The sequence below is a fragment of the Megalops cyprinoides genome, chromosome 11 (assembly GCF_013368585.1).
Source record: "Megalops cyprinoides isolate fMegCyp1 chromosome 11, fMegCyp1.pri, whole genome shotgun sequence".
Lineage (NCBI taxonomy): Eukaryota > Metazoa > Chordata > Actinopteri > Elopiformes > Megalopidae > Megalops > Megalops cyprinoides.
The window spans coordinates 35,469,911-35,486,803 of record NC_050593.1 but is presented as its reverse complement, the minus strand read 5'-3'; the positions used below and the strand labels follow the sequence as shown (position 1 = coordinate 35,486,803).

The window sequence follows — 16,893 nt, the reverse complement described above, 5'->3', positions numbered from 1 at the left end:
GAAGGCCACAACCCACAGGTGCCTTAGACCAGAGACACCGGCAGCACCTGCTGATATACCTGCCCCTATCCCCAGTGGAACAAAAGCTGTGGGCTCATTGGTTGATGACATGGCTGCAGGTGAAATGGCAAACCTGACTGAAATCAGAGTGTGAAACTCGACATAATGCAGAAAGGTACAGATTCGCTCCAGAGGTTGAACAGTGGTTTAGATGTAATTACATATGTCTGTCTTGTTATCCAAAGACAACATTACGCAGCCATGAGCTAATTGAAAAGGGCAGTCCTACTGCTTGGCAGTGTTCATTTTGCTCTTCTCGCACAGACTGAGTGGGAGGACCTGTCAGATCCATGGGGGTCTATGTAAACTGCCTGTTGATCAGCAGAGTATCAATGCGAATTTGTCCTGACAAACTGGCAGACGAATAGGATTCCAGCAGTCGGCATCCCTCTGCATGATGGGAATGGGGCATTGGACCGCCTGGCCTGGGAGGGCCTCGTGCAGAGGTGATGTTGGTCTGACTGTGCTGCTGTGCTTTCAGGAGGAGCGGCATGTTACCTGCAATGTTGCAGAGGAGAAGCAGGTTGCCGTGGGGATGGACTGCACTGTGGGCAGCCTGCACCTCAGCTCTCTGGAAAAGGTGTGAGAAATACTGGCATTCAAAATTCCCGCCCTTTCACTCTCACATTTAAGGTTCATTTTGACAAAAAAAGGAAACCGTGAACTGGCCTTCTCTTACAGTTAGGCAGCTAGTCTCATTTCCGATCATAGTTTATTCTTATACACTAACATTTTGTAACAAGTTTGCTTTACCTTGAAAATTAGCATAAGGTGCCAACCATGACTGTGTCAGAAAAAAATAACTGTTTTCACTCCACTGTGGAGGACAACATCCTGTCAGGGCAACAGCAGCAAGACCAGGCCTAATGGTGTTTTTCTCATTTTCTCACTCTTTCCTTCTCTCTCTGGTAGCTCAACATCAGCTTCCTGCTTGATGTGAACCACAGCAGCAATGCTGGAGACCTGGACGTCACCGTCACCGCAACCTGGTACACATCACGCTCTTGCCTCTTACCTCTGTGAAGTTGTCTACAGGGCTTCTGACAGAGAGAGAGAGAGAGAGAGAGACAGAGAGAGAGAGAGAGAGTGAGAGAGAGAGAGAGAGAGAGAGGGAGAGAGGGAGCGAGAGAGAGTGTACCCATTGCAGCCAGGGCATGATAGAAACAGAGCTCCACTTCCTGAGTGAATGCTGCAACTTCAAAGATATCCGGAAGAAATTCTTTCCTGAATTCAAAACAATCTACCCAGACTTTGAAAAGTTTGAGGACAGTATGGTTCTAAGAATATTACTAGGAGAGGAACAAGATAGTGCCAGAGTCGCAGCTAGGTATGTGGATGCCTGCCACAGAGAAAGAGAGTCACTCCATCGGTAAAACACTTCAAGAAATAAATACACACACACACACACACACACACTCACACCACACACACTCACACACACACACACTCACATACACACACACACAAACACACGCATTCACACTTCTGTATTTGTTGTTTGTTTGTTTTAATGTATGTAGAAATGTTTTGGCAATACAAATGGAGTTTTTGTCATGCCAATAAAGCTCATTTGAATTTGAATTTGAGAGAGAAAGAGAGACAGTACACAGAGGCAGTGTTTTTGGTCAGTAAAGCGTGTAAGGAAGTTCATGTATGTACAGAGTACTACCACTCAAATCCTTAAAATGCCTTTGAAATAAGCCAGCAGGCGAGCGTGTTCGGGTTAATGGATACCCGGGAGACAAGCTGACCATGTCTCACTCGGAGATAACAGGGAAGAGTAAACATCCAGCTCAGCTGAGCCATTAGATTCAAGGTCTGCAGGTGCTCTCTTTGAACAGTTAACTGCTGTTAACTAACGCATGAGCTCACACGATTTTTGAGGTTTGTGTCTAATTGTCTGGATAAACAAGAAGGTCCTCTAGGTTTTAAAATTTGGCTGTGTTGACTAATGTTATATGCTGTTGTTTGTAATAGTTTTCATTAATGCCATTTATTGCTGTTACTGTCAGTACCTCTGAATTTCTCTAACACAAATGTTTACTTGAATATGATCTTTCTCAGTGACAACTTCGAAAATGAAAACCTTCTCCATGACAACTTTGCCCATCTGAAGTTGCCGTTGAGATACGGAGTTGACCTAAATGTTCATGGGTGAGCTTTATATCCTACCATGTTTCTTCTGCGGTGTTTCATTGTGTTGTTGAAGCATGCAACATGAGAACACAGTACCAATATGCTCACAAAAGCATGCTTGAGACAGGAGGGCTCTGGCTGTCTGTGCTGTCTGACAGGACAGGTGAGACAGGCTGTAGCTGGCAGGCATGTACCTCAGTAGAATTGAAATTTGGTTCCTCTCTGTGACAGAATAACCCCGCTGCGGTTTTAATCAAAGAAAAATCACCTCCATCTTGATTGATGTGAACCAACTTTCAGAACGCCTGAGAAAGCACACGATCATTGCAAAACAGTTTTTGCTGGTGAAGAAACATATACGAGCGCACATGTGGTCGAATAAAAACCAATATGGTGACAGGAGCACAAGCTGAATTCATGAGACGTCAAACCACAGAGACCATTTCTGCAGCGTAGAGGTTTTCGCCACGCAGAGGAAGTCCTGACTGCCTTGCATTCTCTCATGCTGTGCTGAAGTCAGTCAGACCCTTTAACGCATAACGCTGTACATATATCACACTCCTCATAGTGCTGTCCGATAGTGTTCAAGAAATGCCAGAGTCCCCAAACTCTTCCTCTTCTATCGTCTTGAGTTAAAATGTCCATCTCTCCTGTTCCCCCATGTAGCTTTGTATCTCCTACGGCCTTTGTCTTTGGAGATGAGGAGGCATCTGGGTGCTATACAGAGAGGTTCAATTACACCTTTAAGGTAAGCCCGAGCAAAGCAAGCACAGACGCCGGCTTTACAGGGGCAACATTGCGCAGTGTTTGTACAAAGCAGGCTGTGGTTTTGTGTGCTGTTTAACTACCTGCAGCAGAGTAGCTGCAGACGGAAAGGTAACGAATTGTGTGAACGTGTTCAGCTAAGAGCCCTGTGGTTCTGTGGTTACCTCACAGTGGCTGAATCCTCCTGTTTACCTGAAGCAAAATGTGACCATCCAGAGGAGATATTTCATATCTCTGATGGGTTTTTTTTTTTTTTTGCGCTTGTGCCTCCAGGTTATAAATGCTGGTCCCAGTAAAGCCCTTGAAACAAGAGTTGTGATTGATATTCCCAAAGCCTTGGCACCTTATACGTACAGATTACTCAACATTGTGGACGTACAGGTATGGAAATGTTCTTCAAAATGGTTAACTGAATAATGACTTGATGTGTCTGAATGACTTGAAAATGCGTGAAGATGCTTTCATCGTATAGCCATTCATAAAAGCCTTTATGTAGTTGTATGTAGTTGCTTGTGCAATTCCACACTGAATTACTGATCTTGTGTTAAACTGTAATTTAGAAATGTTCTGAAGAAGATAACTATACAATAGTAAATATATATTTTATATTTTAGTACTGCACCATATATGTGGAAGTTTTGGGAGTCTGCAACAACATTATGAAGATGTCCATCTTTTTAACTTGTTATGTGTTATGTGCATTGTTATATATATATATATATATATATATATATATATATATATATATATATATATATATTCATATTATATGTCATGTTCTGCTTTTTCATGTTTGTAGTCATCAAGGAAACATGTATTAATGCTTTAACGGTATCCCTGGCCTTCGATTTCTCATCCTCTCTAGACTTCTCTCGGGTCGTGTTACATTAATGATTCTGCCAAAGCCACCAGCGATGACTGCAATGTGCCAAAACCATATTTCATAGAAGATCTGGTCTTTTTCTTTTCAAAGACATTGACCCGGCGCATGGTAAGTGCTGTCTTTGCATGGTGTGCGGTGCTGTGAGTGTCGTCTGTCAGTGGCGCGTGAGTTGTGGCCAGATTTTATCCTAACCCGACCTGCTCTCCTCCCGCAGTACTGCATGAGGTATGACCAGCTGTGTCTGAACGTGGTGTGCAGCTTTGGGGACATGGACATCGGGAAGGAGGCCACCATTCAGATGGAGGTGGAGCTGAACCCTGCTGTTCTCCAGCTCTCCCCTGTGAGGATCCCTTAGTTTGGCTTTGTGTTTATAAACTGACATTACATTACATTATTGCCATTAAGCAGATGTTCATGTACAAATTTTATACAAATGGATATCTACTGAGGCAATTTACAACAGTGGTGACCCAGTGGGGAATTGAACCGGCAACCTTTCAGTTGTGGACCCTGCTCCTTATCACTACGCCACACTGCTGCCCAGAGACACCCCACTAGGAAGGACTGCAGAATTTGAAAACATGCTTCACTATTACATGGATACAAAAATTCTGTACCTGACTGTTTTTAATGATGTGTTTTCATTCAGGGAAGGCAAGCCATCATGCTGATTGAGAGCACAGCCACTGCAACACCCAGGGAGAGTCCCTACAACCTGTTCATACAGGAGAACCCCTTCACCAAGGTGAGTGTCCAGCCCCCAGACACAGCACTGACTGCAGTTCTCAGACAGTTCTCATTGATATGAGATGTACTACTCAAATCAATTTCAGCAATCAAAAAAATCTTTTCCAATTTGTTCAAATGAACGCCTACTCTCTGGATAACCTGTTAAATTAGAATGAAGTTAAGGCAGAAGGAGAAACCAGTGTCAGGACAGTTGTTGCAGAGTTTCTCTTCTGTACCACGTAATCTGCAAAAAGGATCCCTCCGCCTTTACACTGGGAGCAATGGGCTGTGTAAGCTGTGCTGGAGGAGGCCCAGGGCATCATGGCTGATCTGCACTCTTTTGATAACACAGGTTGTCCTGGAGGCCCATTTCAACCAGAAGCCGACGAAGCAGGTGGAGGCGTTCGTAACCATAGTGAGCCTTGCTCTGGGAATACTCATTCTGGCTCTACTCATATACATCCTGTGGATGGTGAGTTTTCCCTCCTGCACGAAGCCCCTGACACTTCGGTCCTCTGGATCTCATGACGGACACCTACAATCTTGCTTGTGGTAACATTTTAATATGAAAGCTTTGCCAGCCAGTACCATGCAGAAGGATACATCACTTATACCCTTGAACACACTGAATCTGAATTTGATGTGTAGCTCCCACTGCCATTTAGTGTGTATGACTAGCAAACAATTCACTGGAAATTGCTACTGGAAATGTAAGTCATCATGTCAGTGCCTCTGTTTGTTAGTGTGACAGCTGTTCCTGCCAGGTCTCTCAGACTGATCGGGGACATTGGAGGCAATTGTCTGGATAGCAATAAACCCTAAATGCTGCTGAGTGCAGCTGATGGATGATCACCCCGCTGTTTCTAAATGCATCCCTGCAGAATATTGGAAGGGAAGCCTTAGCCATGCTCTTCAGAAACATTCCCACTCATGGGAAAGTCTCTGATCGCTGCGCTGTACTGTACTGAAAGAGCAAAGAGTTTGCCAAGAGGCATGAATCACACACACAAAAGAGCCCTGTTCTGAGTATAAAAAATACAGTGATGAGATATACAAGTTATTAATATGAATGGGGAAGTGATAATACAGTAAAAATGTGACTCATGTACATGCTGTAATGTCCGTAATGCAAATTTTTCAAATGATCTAGTTTTCCTGTGTAAATTATTATTAAACAGAAATTTCTGATTTAAGTAAGGTAACTGTCCGCGAACAGCCCTTTGCCTTTCCAGTTGATTGTGTGCTCACTGACCTTGCCTTGCTCTCCTCCTCCCCCAGGCCGGATTCTTTAAGAGGGACATTAAGAAAAAGCAGGAGATGCAGAGAGACAGCTGGGACTACGTGCCGAAGAACGAGAGCGTTTCCTAACGCAGATACACGTGTATATATGTGTACATAACGTCACAGCAAAGAAACCTTACGGAGGAGAGATCAACACAACTTACACATTCACAGCCTTAATGGAAATTCAAGGGAGAACATGTAGGCCTGCTGCTATGCTCAGAACACAGCCCAGAATTACAGACCGCAGGTATTTATGAGAGCGATAGAGATGCTAGTGTAACTATGATCAGGATGCAGTGGTATGGGGGCTCAGAGCGAGTGACTGGGAGCCTGTCTCGTGAGGTGAATTGGTTTTCTGTCAGCAGGACTAAATGCACTTTATCTCTTGAATTGAATGAGTCGGAATGTTCCTGGAAGTCACATGACATTTTACCTCACAAGAAGATGTCAGGAAGTGGCGAAGGTGCATTCTGCATTCTTGGAAGTGTTTTGTTTTTTTTTTTTTGGGGGGGGGGTGCCAGCACCTGTTTCATTGTGCCTGCTGAGAAAATGCACTGTTGAAACCTTTGATCATAATTAAGAATGCACTTGTGTGTACATGTCTATAAATACATTTGTGAATATATTTATGTACAGTATATATACATGAACTAACAGGTGTGTGTATATATACGTGCATTAAATGTACAAATCTTCACCCATCAGTCAAAGATTCCAGTATTTTAGTTCTGTCGGCTGTTACATTGAAATATGGGTTTCACTTTTTTTGTCTTAAATTCAGCTCATGTGTTGAAACCACATTTGGTGAGAAGCTTTTTTCGTTTCCCGTTAGAATGAAATCTTTGCTTCCTGTTGATCTGTTGGGGATTTTTTTTTCGAAATTGCTCTCAGTGTCACGCTAGCGCAAACTTGCACTCACCTCTGCATGGCTGTGCACACCGGTCTCAGCGGGTAGCGCTGTGTTTACCACTATGGATTTCTCAAGGGCTTTCAGCGGATAGCTTTGTGGGCAAGAAACCCACTCAGAGGAGGTGATTGGCTCAAAGACTCTGCCTGCGTTGTCTTCTCCTGGTGCGGTGCAGTGCAGGGACAACGTGAGGCCTCCTTCCGAATGAAGCCATGTGGCGTTGCAGCTGAATGACGCTGACTCAGGATTGGCTGGCTGTCCCCGCCGTCTGGAGGCCAACGCCCACTGTACGTCCCCGGGCTGCCAGTGGCTTACCACACATGACCACACGTGACCACACACGACCACACGTGACCACATGCGACCACACGTGACCACGAGTCTAGTTTACAAGACTGCAGCAGAACCCAGTGTGTGTGTGTGACAGGAATGACCCAGGCGGCTAAGAGTTCTGTGCATGCTCTGCAGGGAAAGCTTTCTTAGCTGATAGCATGCACTGGAGGTGTTAACCGCTCTGATCTCTGGGGATGACTCCTGCAGGCTGCGTGCAGCCAAGCAAAGAGTGCAGTGTCACTGTGCAGTGGTGTGTGTGTGTGTGTGTGTGTGTGTGTGTGTGTGTGTGTGTGCGCGCGTGCGCGCGCCTCTTCAGATGCTCATGAATGTCACACAGATTTTTGTTTAGCAATGAAGCAATGAAGCATGTTGGTATATGAGGACACGGGGTTCATTGTAAAAGGTGGAGGTTTTAGGAGTCTGCAACAGATTTTTCTTTTGTTTGGTTGTTTTTCTTCTTTTTTCCAGGAAAAGCACATTCCGTATAGTGTGTATGAAATTATTTTATTTTTTATAAATTAATTTTTGTACCATGAAATCTATCATTTCTGAAAAATAAAATTTTGTGGAGAAAAAATGAACTTTGTTGACAGATTGCATTTGGGTTAAGCATCGCATCTGTATGTGTTACACAAATATTTAGTCTTGGCAGTTACGGTCATGAACTTGGCTATAAAAACAGCCATCTGATAATGTCATCTTGTTTATCCTGACATTAGATGGAATTGCCATCTGTCTGGAGCAGGAAGGTAAAGTAAGAGGGAGTGTGTGATGTGTAGTGTGGACCGAGATGACCTTGGATGACCTTCACAAGAGAGGGCAGCACAAATTCAGCCACACCCAACCTTCACATTCACACTGAGGAATTTGAGAAGCTGGAGAAGGCTCTGGGGAAATTTCTTTGCGATGAGGAGTTCTACAAACCCAGATCACAATTTACTGAGTCTGTTGTTAAGACTGAATGCACACAAACCAATCTAGTAATTCAGCTGGCTGAGCTGCCCCCTCTGTAACCAGGTGGTGCAGTGTTCTGTAAAGGTAAACAGAATACTCAACCATTCGACCAGGAGTTCAGATGCTCTCCATCTATGCCTGATGGTAGAACAGTTGGAGGAGAAGCGCTGTTTTCTCTGAGCTGAGCTCTGTGTTGTCAATGGGGGTGTCTTGGAGTAGTGGCTGCAGTGTGTGGCCTGGGATGAAGTCCGGCTGTTGGGCTGTTCCTCTGCAGTCAGAAACCCCTGTCAAACCCCAGGGCACAGACCGAGAGGGAAGTGGAGTTCTACACCAACGCAAATATGTCACTCCTCCACACAGTTACAAAAAGTCACACCTGCCAGTGCCTTGTGATCAATTTCAATAGTTATATACTTGGAAGTCTCAGATTTCTGCTTGTGGCAGGGCAGTTTCTTTTTTTCTTTTTTTGACAGGAAAAAAAGATTGTTTAAAATACAAATAATTACCATTTTAAATGAAAGAAACAGTTTGTCTTCCTCTCTGTATTGAGTTACTACCTCAGTGGCCACAAGGGGGTGCTGATTAACAGCTAGAGTACCCCAACGGTCTCAGGCATGGCCTGGAGTGAACCCGCACAGCAGGGACCAGACTGACCCCTGGCCATCAGATATGCTCATATCTGTCTGTCGCATAAAGCACTGACCAGTCAGACACCAGCTGTACCATAAACAAAGGGATAAACTTTAATATAATACAAAGGGTTTGTCCCCTTTATCTAACTTACAGTAGTTTGGAATTATAGATTTAAGTTGTAGTACTGAAGTAGTATTTAGGTAACAAATGTAGGATCCTTATTTTTCTGGATTGGATCATTGTTACAGGTACTGTTACTTAACCAACAGCCATCTAAAACTGGTCCTCCTTCAGAATTTAATCACTCTTCTCCTGTCTGAGTTTGAGTATGGTCAGCATGTTGAGTTTGTGTGGGTATGGTCAGCATGTTGAGTTTGTGGGGGTCTGGTTAGCATGCATAGTTTGTGTGGAGTATGGTTAGCATAATGAGTCTGTGCGGAGTATGGTCAGCATGTTGAATTTTTATGGAGTATAGTTAACATGCACATTTTTCAGGACAAGCAGACTGTACTAGGCTGGGTTATCGCTCTGTTTTTGTCTGAGGTCTAAATGTACTGTATAAATACAGTATAAATGGGCGGCAGTGTAGCATAGTGGTTAAGGAGCAGGACTCGTAACCGAAAGGTTGCAGGTTCGATCCCCGCTGGGACACTGTTGCTGTACCCTTGGGCAAGGTACTTAACCCACAATTGCCTCAGTAAATATCCAGCTGTATAAATGGATAGCATTGTAAAGAACTGTAACCTATGTAAGTTGCTTTGGATAAAAGCATCTGCTAAATGAATAAATGTAAATGTAAATATGAGTCTGGTCAAGGTGTCCCAGCCAGCTGTAGTATGCCTTCTCCTACATTGTATTTTGAAGTGGGTTAACCAACAGGCCCACATTAGATGCATAAAAAGGGGACAGTCAGGAAATGGGTTAATCTGCATTAGCCTGAAGAGTGTTTTACTGAAATCTGGCAGTTAGTGCCTAATAAGTCTTGACATGAGTGTGCTAATTCTGCTTAAGTGAGGGAGATTGCTAACTCCATTAGGTCTGTGGGATTTCCTTTGCCAGGAAGCAACCCCAGATCAGCAGGGCTCAGGCCTCTGGCACGAAAGGGAGGAAAGGAGACAGGAGCATCTCTCACCTGACTGTTTAAGCTGTGTGTATCTTTAGGTGCCTGACCTGGAAGTGTTTCTCACAGTCATAAACACCATAAAAGATTCTCCATTGTCACAAACTGAAAAGTTTTATAAACCTCACATGAAAAATTCTACCCCTACCCCCGAGATTTTTCTCCATGCTGAGCTGAGGGGTTTCTCCACAATAAGCTGAGGGATTTCTTTGTGTTAAGATGAGGTGTTTCTCCATGCTGAGCAGAGAGGTTTCTCTGCACTGAGTTGAAGGGTTTCTCCGCACTGAGCTAAAGGTTTCCCCACACTGAGCTAAAGGTTTCTCCATGCTGAGCAGAGAGGTTTCTCTGCTGTAGCAGCAGTGTGGTGTAGTGTGTAGCAGGGTGATGTGTACCACAGGAACGGGCCTGCCGTGTGTGTGAAAGACACCCCCCATTCCTGTGGGCATATTCCCTGCTCTTAAACCTGTCCTCGCTGTAATCAGTGTACTGTGCGCTGATCAGGCCTGTTAGATGCTGTCCGTTAGACGCGATGACCTGGGCTGTCTGATCCGGCCACTGATCCCAGCCCCTGGGATTAGCTCCTCTCGTGTGACCCCCGGATGCCCCCTGCCCGGGCTCTGTTCCCCGGAAAACGGGGCTGGAGTCGGGCTGGAAGTGACCTACAGACACACTGACCTGCTGCTGGGTATTAGACACAGCCCCTTCAATCAGGCCACAATTAATCTAACAATTAATCTAAGGCTGTGTAGCATGCAGATCTTTACTTAGGGTTTTAACAGTTAACAGCCCCGCCCCCATCCTCCCCCAGTGAGACAGATAAACAATCCAGGTGTTTGGACCTGTTACCTGTGTGCTATAGGGTTCCGCCAGCAATGGGTATTACACTGCCATTGATGGAGCGTCATCCTCAACAGTTAGGGGCGGTGCAGGTGACATCACCTCACATTCTCTGTCACATGACTGCCTGCTATTGCACTGGGTGTCAACTCTGAGAGTCAATATGGCCGCTTAATAAACAGGCTGAAAGTCAAAGTGTATTTAAGCGAGCCTTTATTGGGAACGAGTTTTAAAAGCAGGCATGGAAAGCAGATGGTGTATTTTAGTGTCCATTTCCTACTGAGATAAGGCAGCATTGTGTGCAGGAAATGTTCACGTTAGTTAGCTAAATTGTAAACAGTGAGATCAGTGGGTCATTAACTCAGCTTTTGGCTGACTTAGCGGGCCTTTGTCACCCTCTCTGTTGCTAAGTTCCTCTCTGGGTCTGGCTCAGAGGCTGAAGGGAGGCTGCTTAGAAGTCTTTTGGACCTACAGATGAAATCCGTCATGAGGGAGGGCAGAAACGGAAGAGGTTGTTGAAGGGTGAACTTTCATGCGCATGCTCCACTTTAGCTAAATCTCAGCTTCCATAGTGAGTAAGTCTGAGTCTGCCTCACAAGTAAAGCATTACATTACATTACATTACATTACATTCATTTAGCAGATGTTCTTATCCAGAGAGACTTCTGGCACAAAAGTGCATCCATTCAAACTGAATGAGCAACAGTGTCAGACCAGGCTAACAACACTCCCAGACCAGTGAGTGTGAGCGCAACACTATTCAAGCCCTATCACAAGTTAGCTTGTGCAACCTGACTAGACAAGGGAAGCCAAGTACACTGCCATCACAGAGTCCAAAACACATTGCGGCAGTACACGTGAAATAAACAGCAAGCTCACTAGGGCTGTGTGAGTGTGGTGGGGAGGGTAAACAGCCAGAGTCTGCATGGCCTGGTATGGTACTTAAGACCAGAGTAAGACAAGAGTGAGACAGGAATCTGGTCATTGTACCTGCGTAAGGCCTTCACCTCCACCAGGTTCAGCCCTCATAGGCACCCACCTCGGAAAACACACTCTTCAGCCAGGATTTATGGTATATACTCGTTCATTTATTCAATCACCCATTCATTTATTCATTCATTGTGCTAATTCAGCATCTTTTTTTTTCAGAACAATTATTGCTATGACATGAATTATCAGGAAAAGAACTTTTTACGCGAAACCTGTAATGACCCAGACTCTGGAGGCACTGTGAGCCATTGATTTAGAATATTACAAAAATTCACTGGTCACACTGTGTGGACCGGGAGATCTATTCCATTTCCATGGCTCTGATGACACTGCTGGCTGACCTCAGTGTGGAGGCGGGGTTAGTCCTGCCTCTCACACATATGCCCGACCTCTTTTTGTCTCACCCTGCTGTGATTGGTCATGCCCTCTTGCATTATTCATGAGGGCCCGCACATTCTGCCACTTGGCCCTTTTTGCATACATGGAGTTTGCTTAATTGGAAATGAATGAGCCCTTGACCAGCCCTCACTCAACAGCACCACAGCAGTGCTCCCATTACATGGTCTGCCTACATTTGTTTTGTGTCGTTTTCTGTCTTTTGAGCAGTAAGACTGTTTTTGTTTCCACGTGTGATCATTTAGACTTCCTTTTTCCAAGGGGGTGGCAGTACAGTATAGTGGTGAGGAGCAGAGCTTGTAACCGAAAGTTTGCTAGTTCAAATCCCCACCTGGGCACTGCTGGCATATCCTTGGGCAAGGTACTTAGTAAATGTTAGCCTTAGTAAATATCCAGCTGTATACAGGGATAGCATGTAAAAAACTGTAACCTCTGTAAATTGCTCTGGATAACAGCATCTACCAAATGATAGTACTATAATGTAGAGCATATTTATGTAAGAACCCTGATGTTGCAGATATGCAAGGTTTAATACGCTATTGCTTGGACAGGCTTATGAACCAGCCTGGACTGTAATGCTGCAATCAGACATATGAAGCATAAAACCCAGAGAAGCAAACTGGGAACAGTCGGAAGTGGAAACTCTTCTAATCCCACTGACACATTTATTTCAGAGACACAACATCTTTTAACAGGACTTTTAATGATTACTTGGACATCTCAGTCCCTGTTACCAGAACCATTCCCTCTCCAGTGATGCCTTCCATGCTTAAAGACTATGAATTACAGACCATATGGTATGACTCTTAAGACAGAAGCCCTAATGAAGCGCTAGGCTCTCTTGAGTGTGGAGGTCAGGGTTGGGTTAATCATAGAAGCCTAGTGATGTGTGTGAGGGCTCATTCAGAAGGATTTGCAGCGAGAATTTAAACAAACACCCCTCCCATCCATCTCTGGGTGTATGAGTGGTGATGGATCCTGCCCTCTGCACCAGCCTGAATGAAACCCCCCCCCCCCCCCCCCGCTTATCGTTCAAATACCTTTCATTCCAGTATAGAGTGTAGCTGTTTTTCGTCATGCTAATCCCACTGTGGATGTTTGGTGGTTGCTGTGCTATGGGTCAAAGTTAAAAATACATTGCATGTGCTTTCAGGAAGGAAGTTCCTTAAGCTGACTATAGGGGAGGGCTAAAGCAGGATGTGACACTGGCCGCATGCGTGCTTATATTAGTCAGGGTATACGGTATACAAAATTCTGAATATGACGGAGTTCATTTAAATTCATATTCCGAATAAGGCAGAATCCCAAATGTTAAATATCCAGTTAAGACAGGTGGAATACTCTGTGAACATTCCATTAAATGGAAATATACGAGTTATATAAGCACTGAATTCAGGATGCCTCATCTGTTTGACTTAATTAAATTTATGTGCATGTATCAAATAAATCATGTTGCAGATAGCACGCATGTTTGTGAGTAACCAGCAATGCAAAGATGATACCTTAAAACTAATGTCTTTTTGAAAGCAAAAAGTAAACATAAATATCTGTTGATGGAGAGGGCAGCATAACATGTTGGGTTCTGTGATTCATGTCATGCCAGTGATACAAGCATAAGTGTCAATATGCATGCCAGTCTGTTATTCCAAGCCTAAAGATAACAATCAATACAAGCGTAAGTGTAAATACGCATGCCAGTCTGATATTCCAAGCCTAAAGATCACAATCAATTTATCTTGCAACAGTATGATTCGTACTTAGACAAAAATGCAAGGCATGACTATCAACTGTCTGGCTGCCACTATCACAAGTGTGAAAGTATGCATACCCACACTGCCATAAAGTCTGAATCCATACCTGCTTGTCAACAGTGAAAATTAATGTAATAGTTGTGAGCTATAAGTGCATGCCTATAAACATTATAGTGAGAATATCTTCTATGAATGCACATTGTTTGAATGCTTAAACATCAAGCATCATGCCTTTAGCTAATGTTTTTAAACACCAGTTGATCTTCCTGTGTTCTTGAGAAACTTGTTTTTTTTTACGTTCATCATACCATAATAATCATACCATAACTTGTCCATGTAATCCTTGTCTCAAACTAAACCCCCTTATCTGTCCAGTTAAGCCTGGCAGAGCTTGTAGGTATGTGTCTGGGGTACCTCGGTCTCACTCTAGGCCAGTGGACAGAACAGCTTCTCCAAATGTATAAATACACAGAGCAAAAAGACTCAGCAGAAAGGGAAATGCTGGGTGTTGTAAGTTAACATAAAACAGCTTCTTTTCATGAAAAAAACAGGCATGACAAAGGGCAGCCCTCTCACACCTGACGCCATGTTCCTCTGGGACACCATTGTTCCAGGGGACCTTCTTCTCACATCCAGCCAGCAGGAGACAGGCAACTCTCAGGACACCCTCTGAAACAGCCAGGGCCCCAGACAGCTCCCACAAAAGCTATCTCATGCTCTTGTCTGGAGAGCTCTTACAGTGATGGGAACTGTGATACCGTTACCCCTTTTCATAACGCAACAGATCAAAATGTAAATATGAATCAGATATAATATGCAGTATCTTTTTACGTCATTAAACCTCTTATTCATTTGGACCTCCGCATTACACAGCAACTCCATTACTGTGGAGATGTTGTAAATCAGAGCTGGTGAGATGGGAGAGGAGCCAGGAAAGAGAGAGCAGCAATAAGTCATGGGCTCAGTGTGCAACTAATGTGGCATGAAGAGCATTCTGCTAAGCATGCCCACATCTCAATACCACAAAATGGTCTCTGTCTACTCATTCAGTCTACTCATTCAGTCTTGCTTTCTGGCTCTGAGAATATAAGCAGATTGTATCTTTAAGTGTGCATTTACATACCACATCCGTTAAGTAGAAAATAAAATATGCAAAAAAAAATGAATGAGAGAGTTTATGCATAAGATTGGCTTTGTTTTTAAAAGGCATCAATATCACTTAATGTTGCCTGGCCCAGATGAAACTCATTTGGCTTCCTGGCTGCTGCGGGGGCGGAACAGGTGTCAGTATTTGTACTGATTACCAGCAGGTAAACAGCGGAGAGACGGCTGTCCTTGCCGGGTGAGTCTGCTCTACCTTTCATACTGTGACCTTGCCATTTTTTCATTTGCTTGAATTAGCAGGTTATGAAAACAAATGTCTGTAAATGGTTCCAGAGCTGGAGATGGATCGGACCTCTCTGTCTCTGGCGTGTGGTCTGCCTGAGTCTGCCACTTTGGCATGCGGGGGACTCGTCTGCAGGTGTGCGCCTAGGGTCCACCTGGTCAGGCCTGCCACTTCGGGCTTTTTCTGTCAGCTTCCAGGTGCTTTTTTTAAAACTTTTTCCTAAGCAATGGCTAAGCCTCCATGTGGGGATATGAAGCATAGGAAAGCACAGGATGAAGCATAGGGATATTACAGCTCAAGAGGGTTCTGTCAGCGTTGTGTGGTTCTGAGGGCTCACAGCTCAGTCTTTTCTGAATCTCTTCTCTTGGCCCTCTCTCCTGATGTTACAGCCTGGCCCACATGCTTTAAAATATCCTACACTATAAGGGTGCTAGTCATACTAACAGGCATTCTTTGCATGAACATAACAGGCAACCACCAGTTTTAATTAGCATGAGTAAGAAAATATTAATTATACCAATAGACAACTAATTGAAAGCTAAGATAATTATTCAAAATCTGACACATTTATCTACATATACATATCTTGTATATTTGGTTATATTTGCTTCAAAATGGTGCATTTAGTTAGAATGTGGTGGGACATTGTTCGAGGGTAGCAGTGAAACACATTTGCTTTTAAAATGTAAATATACAATGGCTAAATTGCTCAATTAAGTTTCCATGCAAAATTCTCTTGTGCATATTTGTTTGGTAACCCACCAGCTTCAAGGGGAAAATGCAATCAAGCTTTTATTCCTCGTTAAAACAGACTTTGCTCTATCGTTGAGGGTGAATACCTATTATTCATCTCTATTGTTATATATCCTGCCTGCATTTATGAAATGAAATGTTAATTTCACAACCGGCCTCGTTCATTTCCCTGTGCCAATGCTGCCATTCTCCCCATCGGGCCAGAGGAGCCAGGGAGAGGACAGGAGTCCCCTTCATCCCCGCACAGCATGACTGATGGAACGTGAGGAAATTTGTGAGGGGGAAAAATAAATAAATAAACATTCTTGGTAATGTAAGCACTTCTGCAGAACAATTAACTTAATTAAGCAGGCATCATGAATATTCATAAGGCCGTTAATGTCTCCCTTACCCAGGCAGATGAATGTGATTTGATGACTCGCTAGTCAAGCATATCTGAAAGTCTCATGAAAACTGCACCAACATTTCCAAACATGAAAGAAATGAACAGTCCCAGAGAAATATTTCACACCAGCTAAATGATTCTGGAGCCCCTGGTTCATATGATATGCATGCCAGCCAACATACAGCATGAATGAGAGCCCTTAATTTTACTCCACTTTAGGCTTGAGATCTCATTTAATACGTTCATTTTTTAATAAACTTGATTTTAATTTTAGCTCTATTCTGTAATATCCCTTAATAAGCTATCGAACAATAAGTGCATTTGCCATTGTCTTTTGTCTGCAAAACAATTGATAAGGAGCTTGTAAATGATTTTATAATTCATTAATTCAAATTCAACAACACGTAAAATTGTACATGATTTTTTACTTAAATATTAACATATATGAATGTAGGATGTACACATATTTGTGCATATATCTGAAATTTGATACAGACCTTCGAATATTCTACCTGACTGTGCAAAAACCCGGCAGCTTTAAACATTCCCTGCAACAAAGGAGAAGATGTGGGAACAATGGCGGCCATGTC

At 43.6% G+C, this 16,893-nt stretch overlaps 1 protein-coding gene across 1 annotated transcript in view; it reads left to right on the top strand.

Annotated features, from left to right (window-relative positions):
- LOC118785966 (integrin alpha-4-like) overlaps nucleotides 1-7,515 on the top strand; it is a 26,176-nt gene extending 18,661 nt beyond the window's left edge. Inside the window, exons 19-28 of the mRNA XM_036540931.1 lie at nucleotides 542-640; nucleotides 973-1,049; nucleotides 2,125-2,214; nucleotides 2,863-2,944; nucleotides 3,235-3,342; nucleotides 3,827-3,952; nucleotides 4,059-4,184; nucleotides 4,494-4,589; nucleotides 4,926-5,045; nucleotides 5,852-7,515. Coding sequence (XP_036396824.1) covers nucleotides 542-640; nucleotides 973-1,049; nucleotides 2,125-2,214; nucleotides 2,863-2,944; nucleotides 3,235-3,342; nucleotides 3,827-3,952; nucleotides 4,059-4,184; nucleotides 4,494-4,589; nucleotides 4,926-5,045; nucleotides 5,852-5,941 — 1,014 coding nt within the window. The 3' untranslated portion in view covers nucleotides 5,942-7,515. The remainder of the gene's footprint in view (nucleotides 1-541; nucleotides 641-972; nucleotides 1,050-2,124; nucleotides 2,215-2,862; nucleotides 2,945-3,234; nucleotides 3,343-3,826; nucleotides 3,953-4,058; nucleotides 4,185-4,493; nucleotides 4,590-4,925; nucleotides 5,046-5,851) is intronic.
- Nucleotides 7,516-16,893: the final 9,378 nt, after the last annotated feature.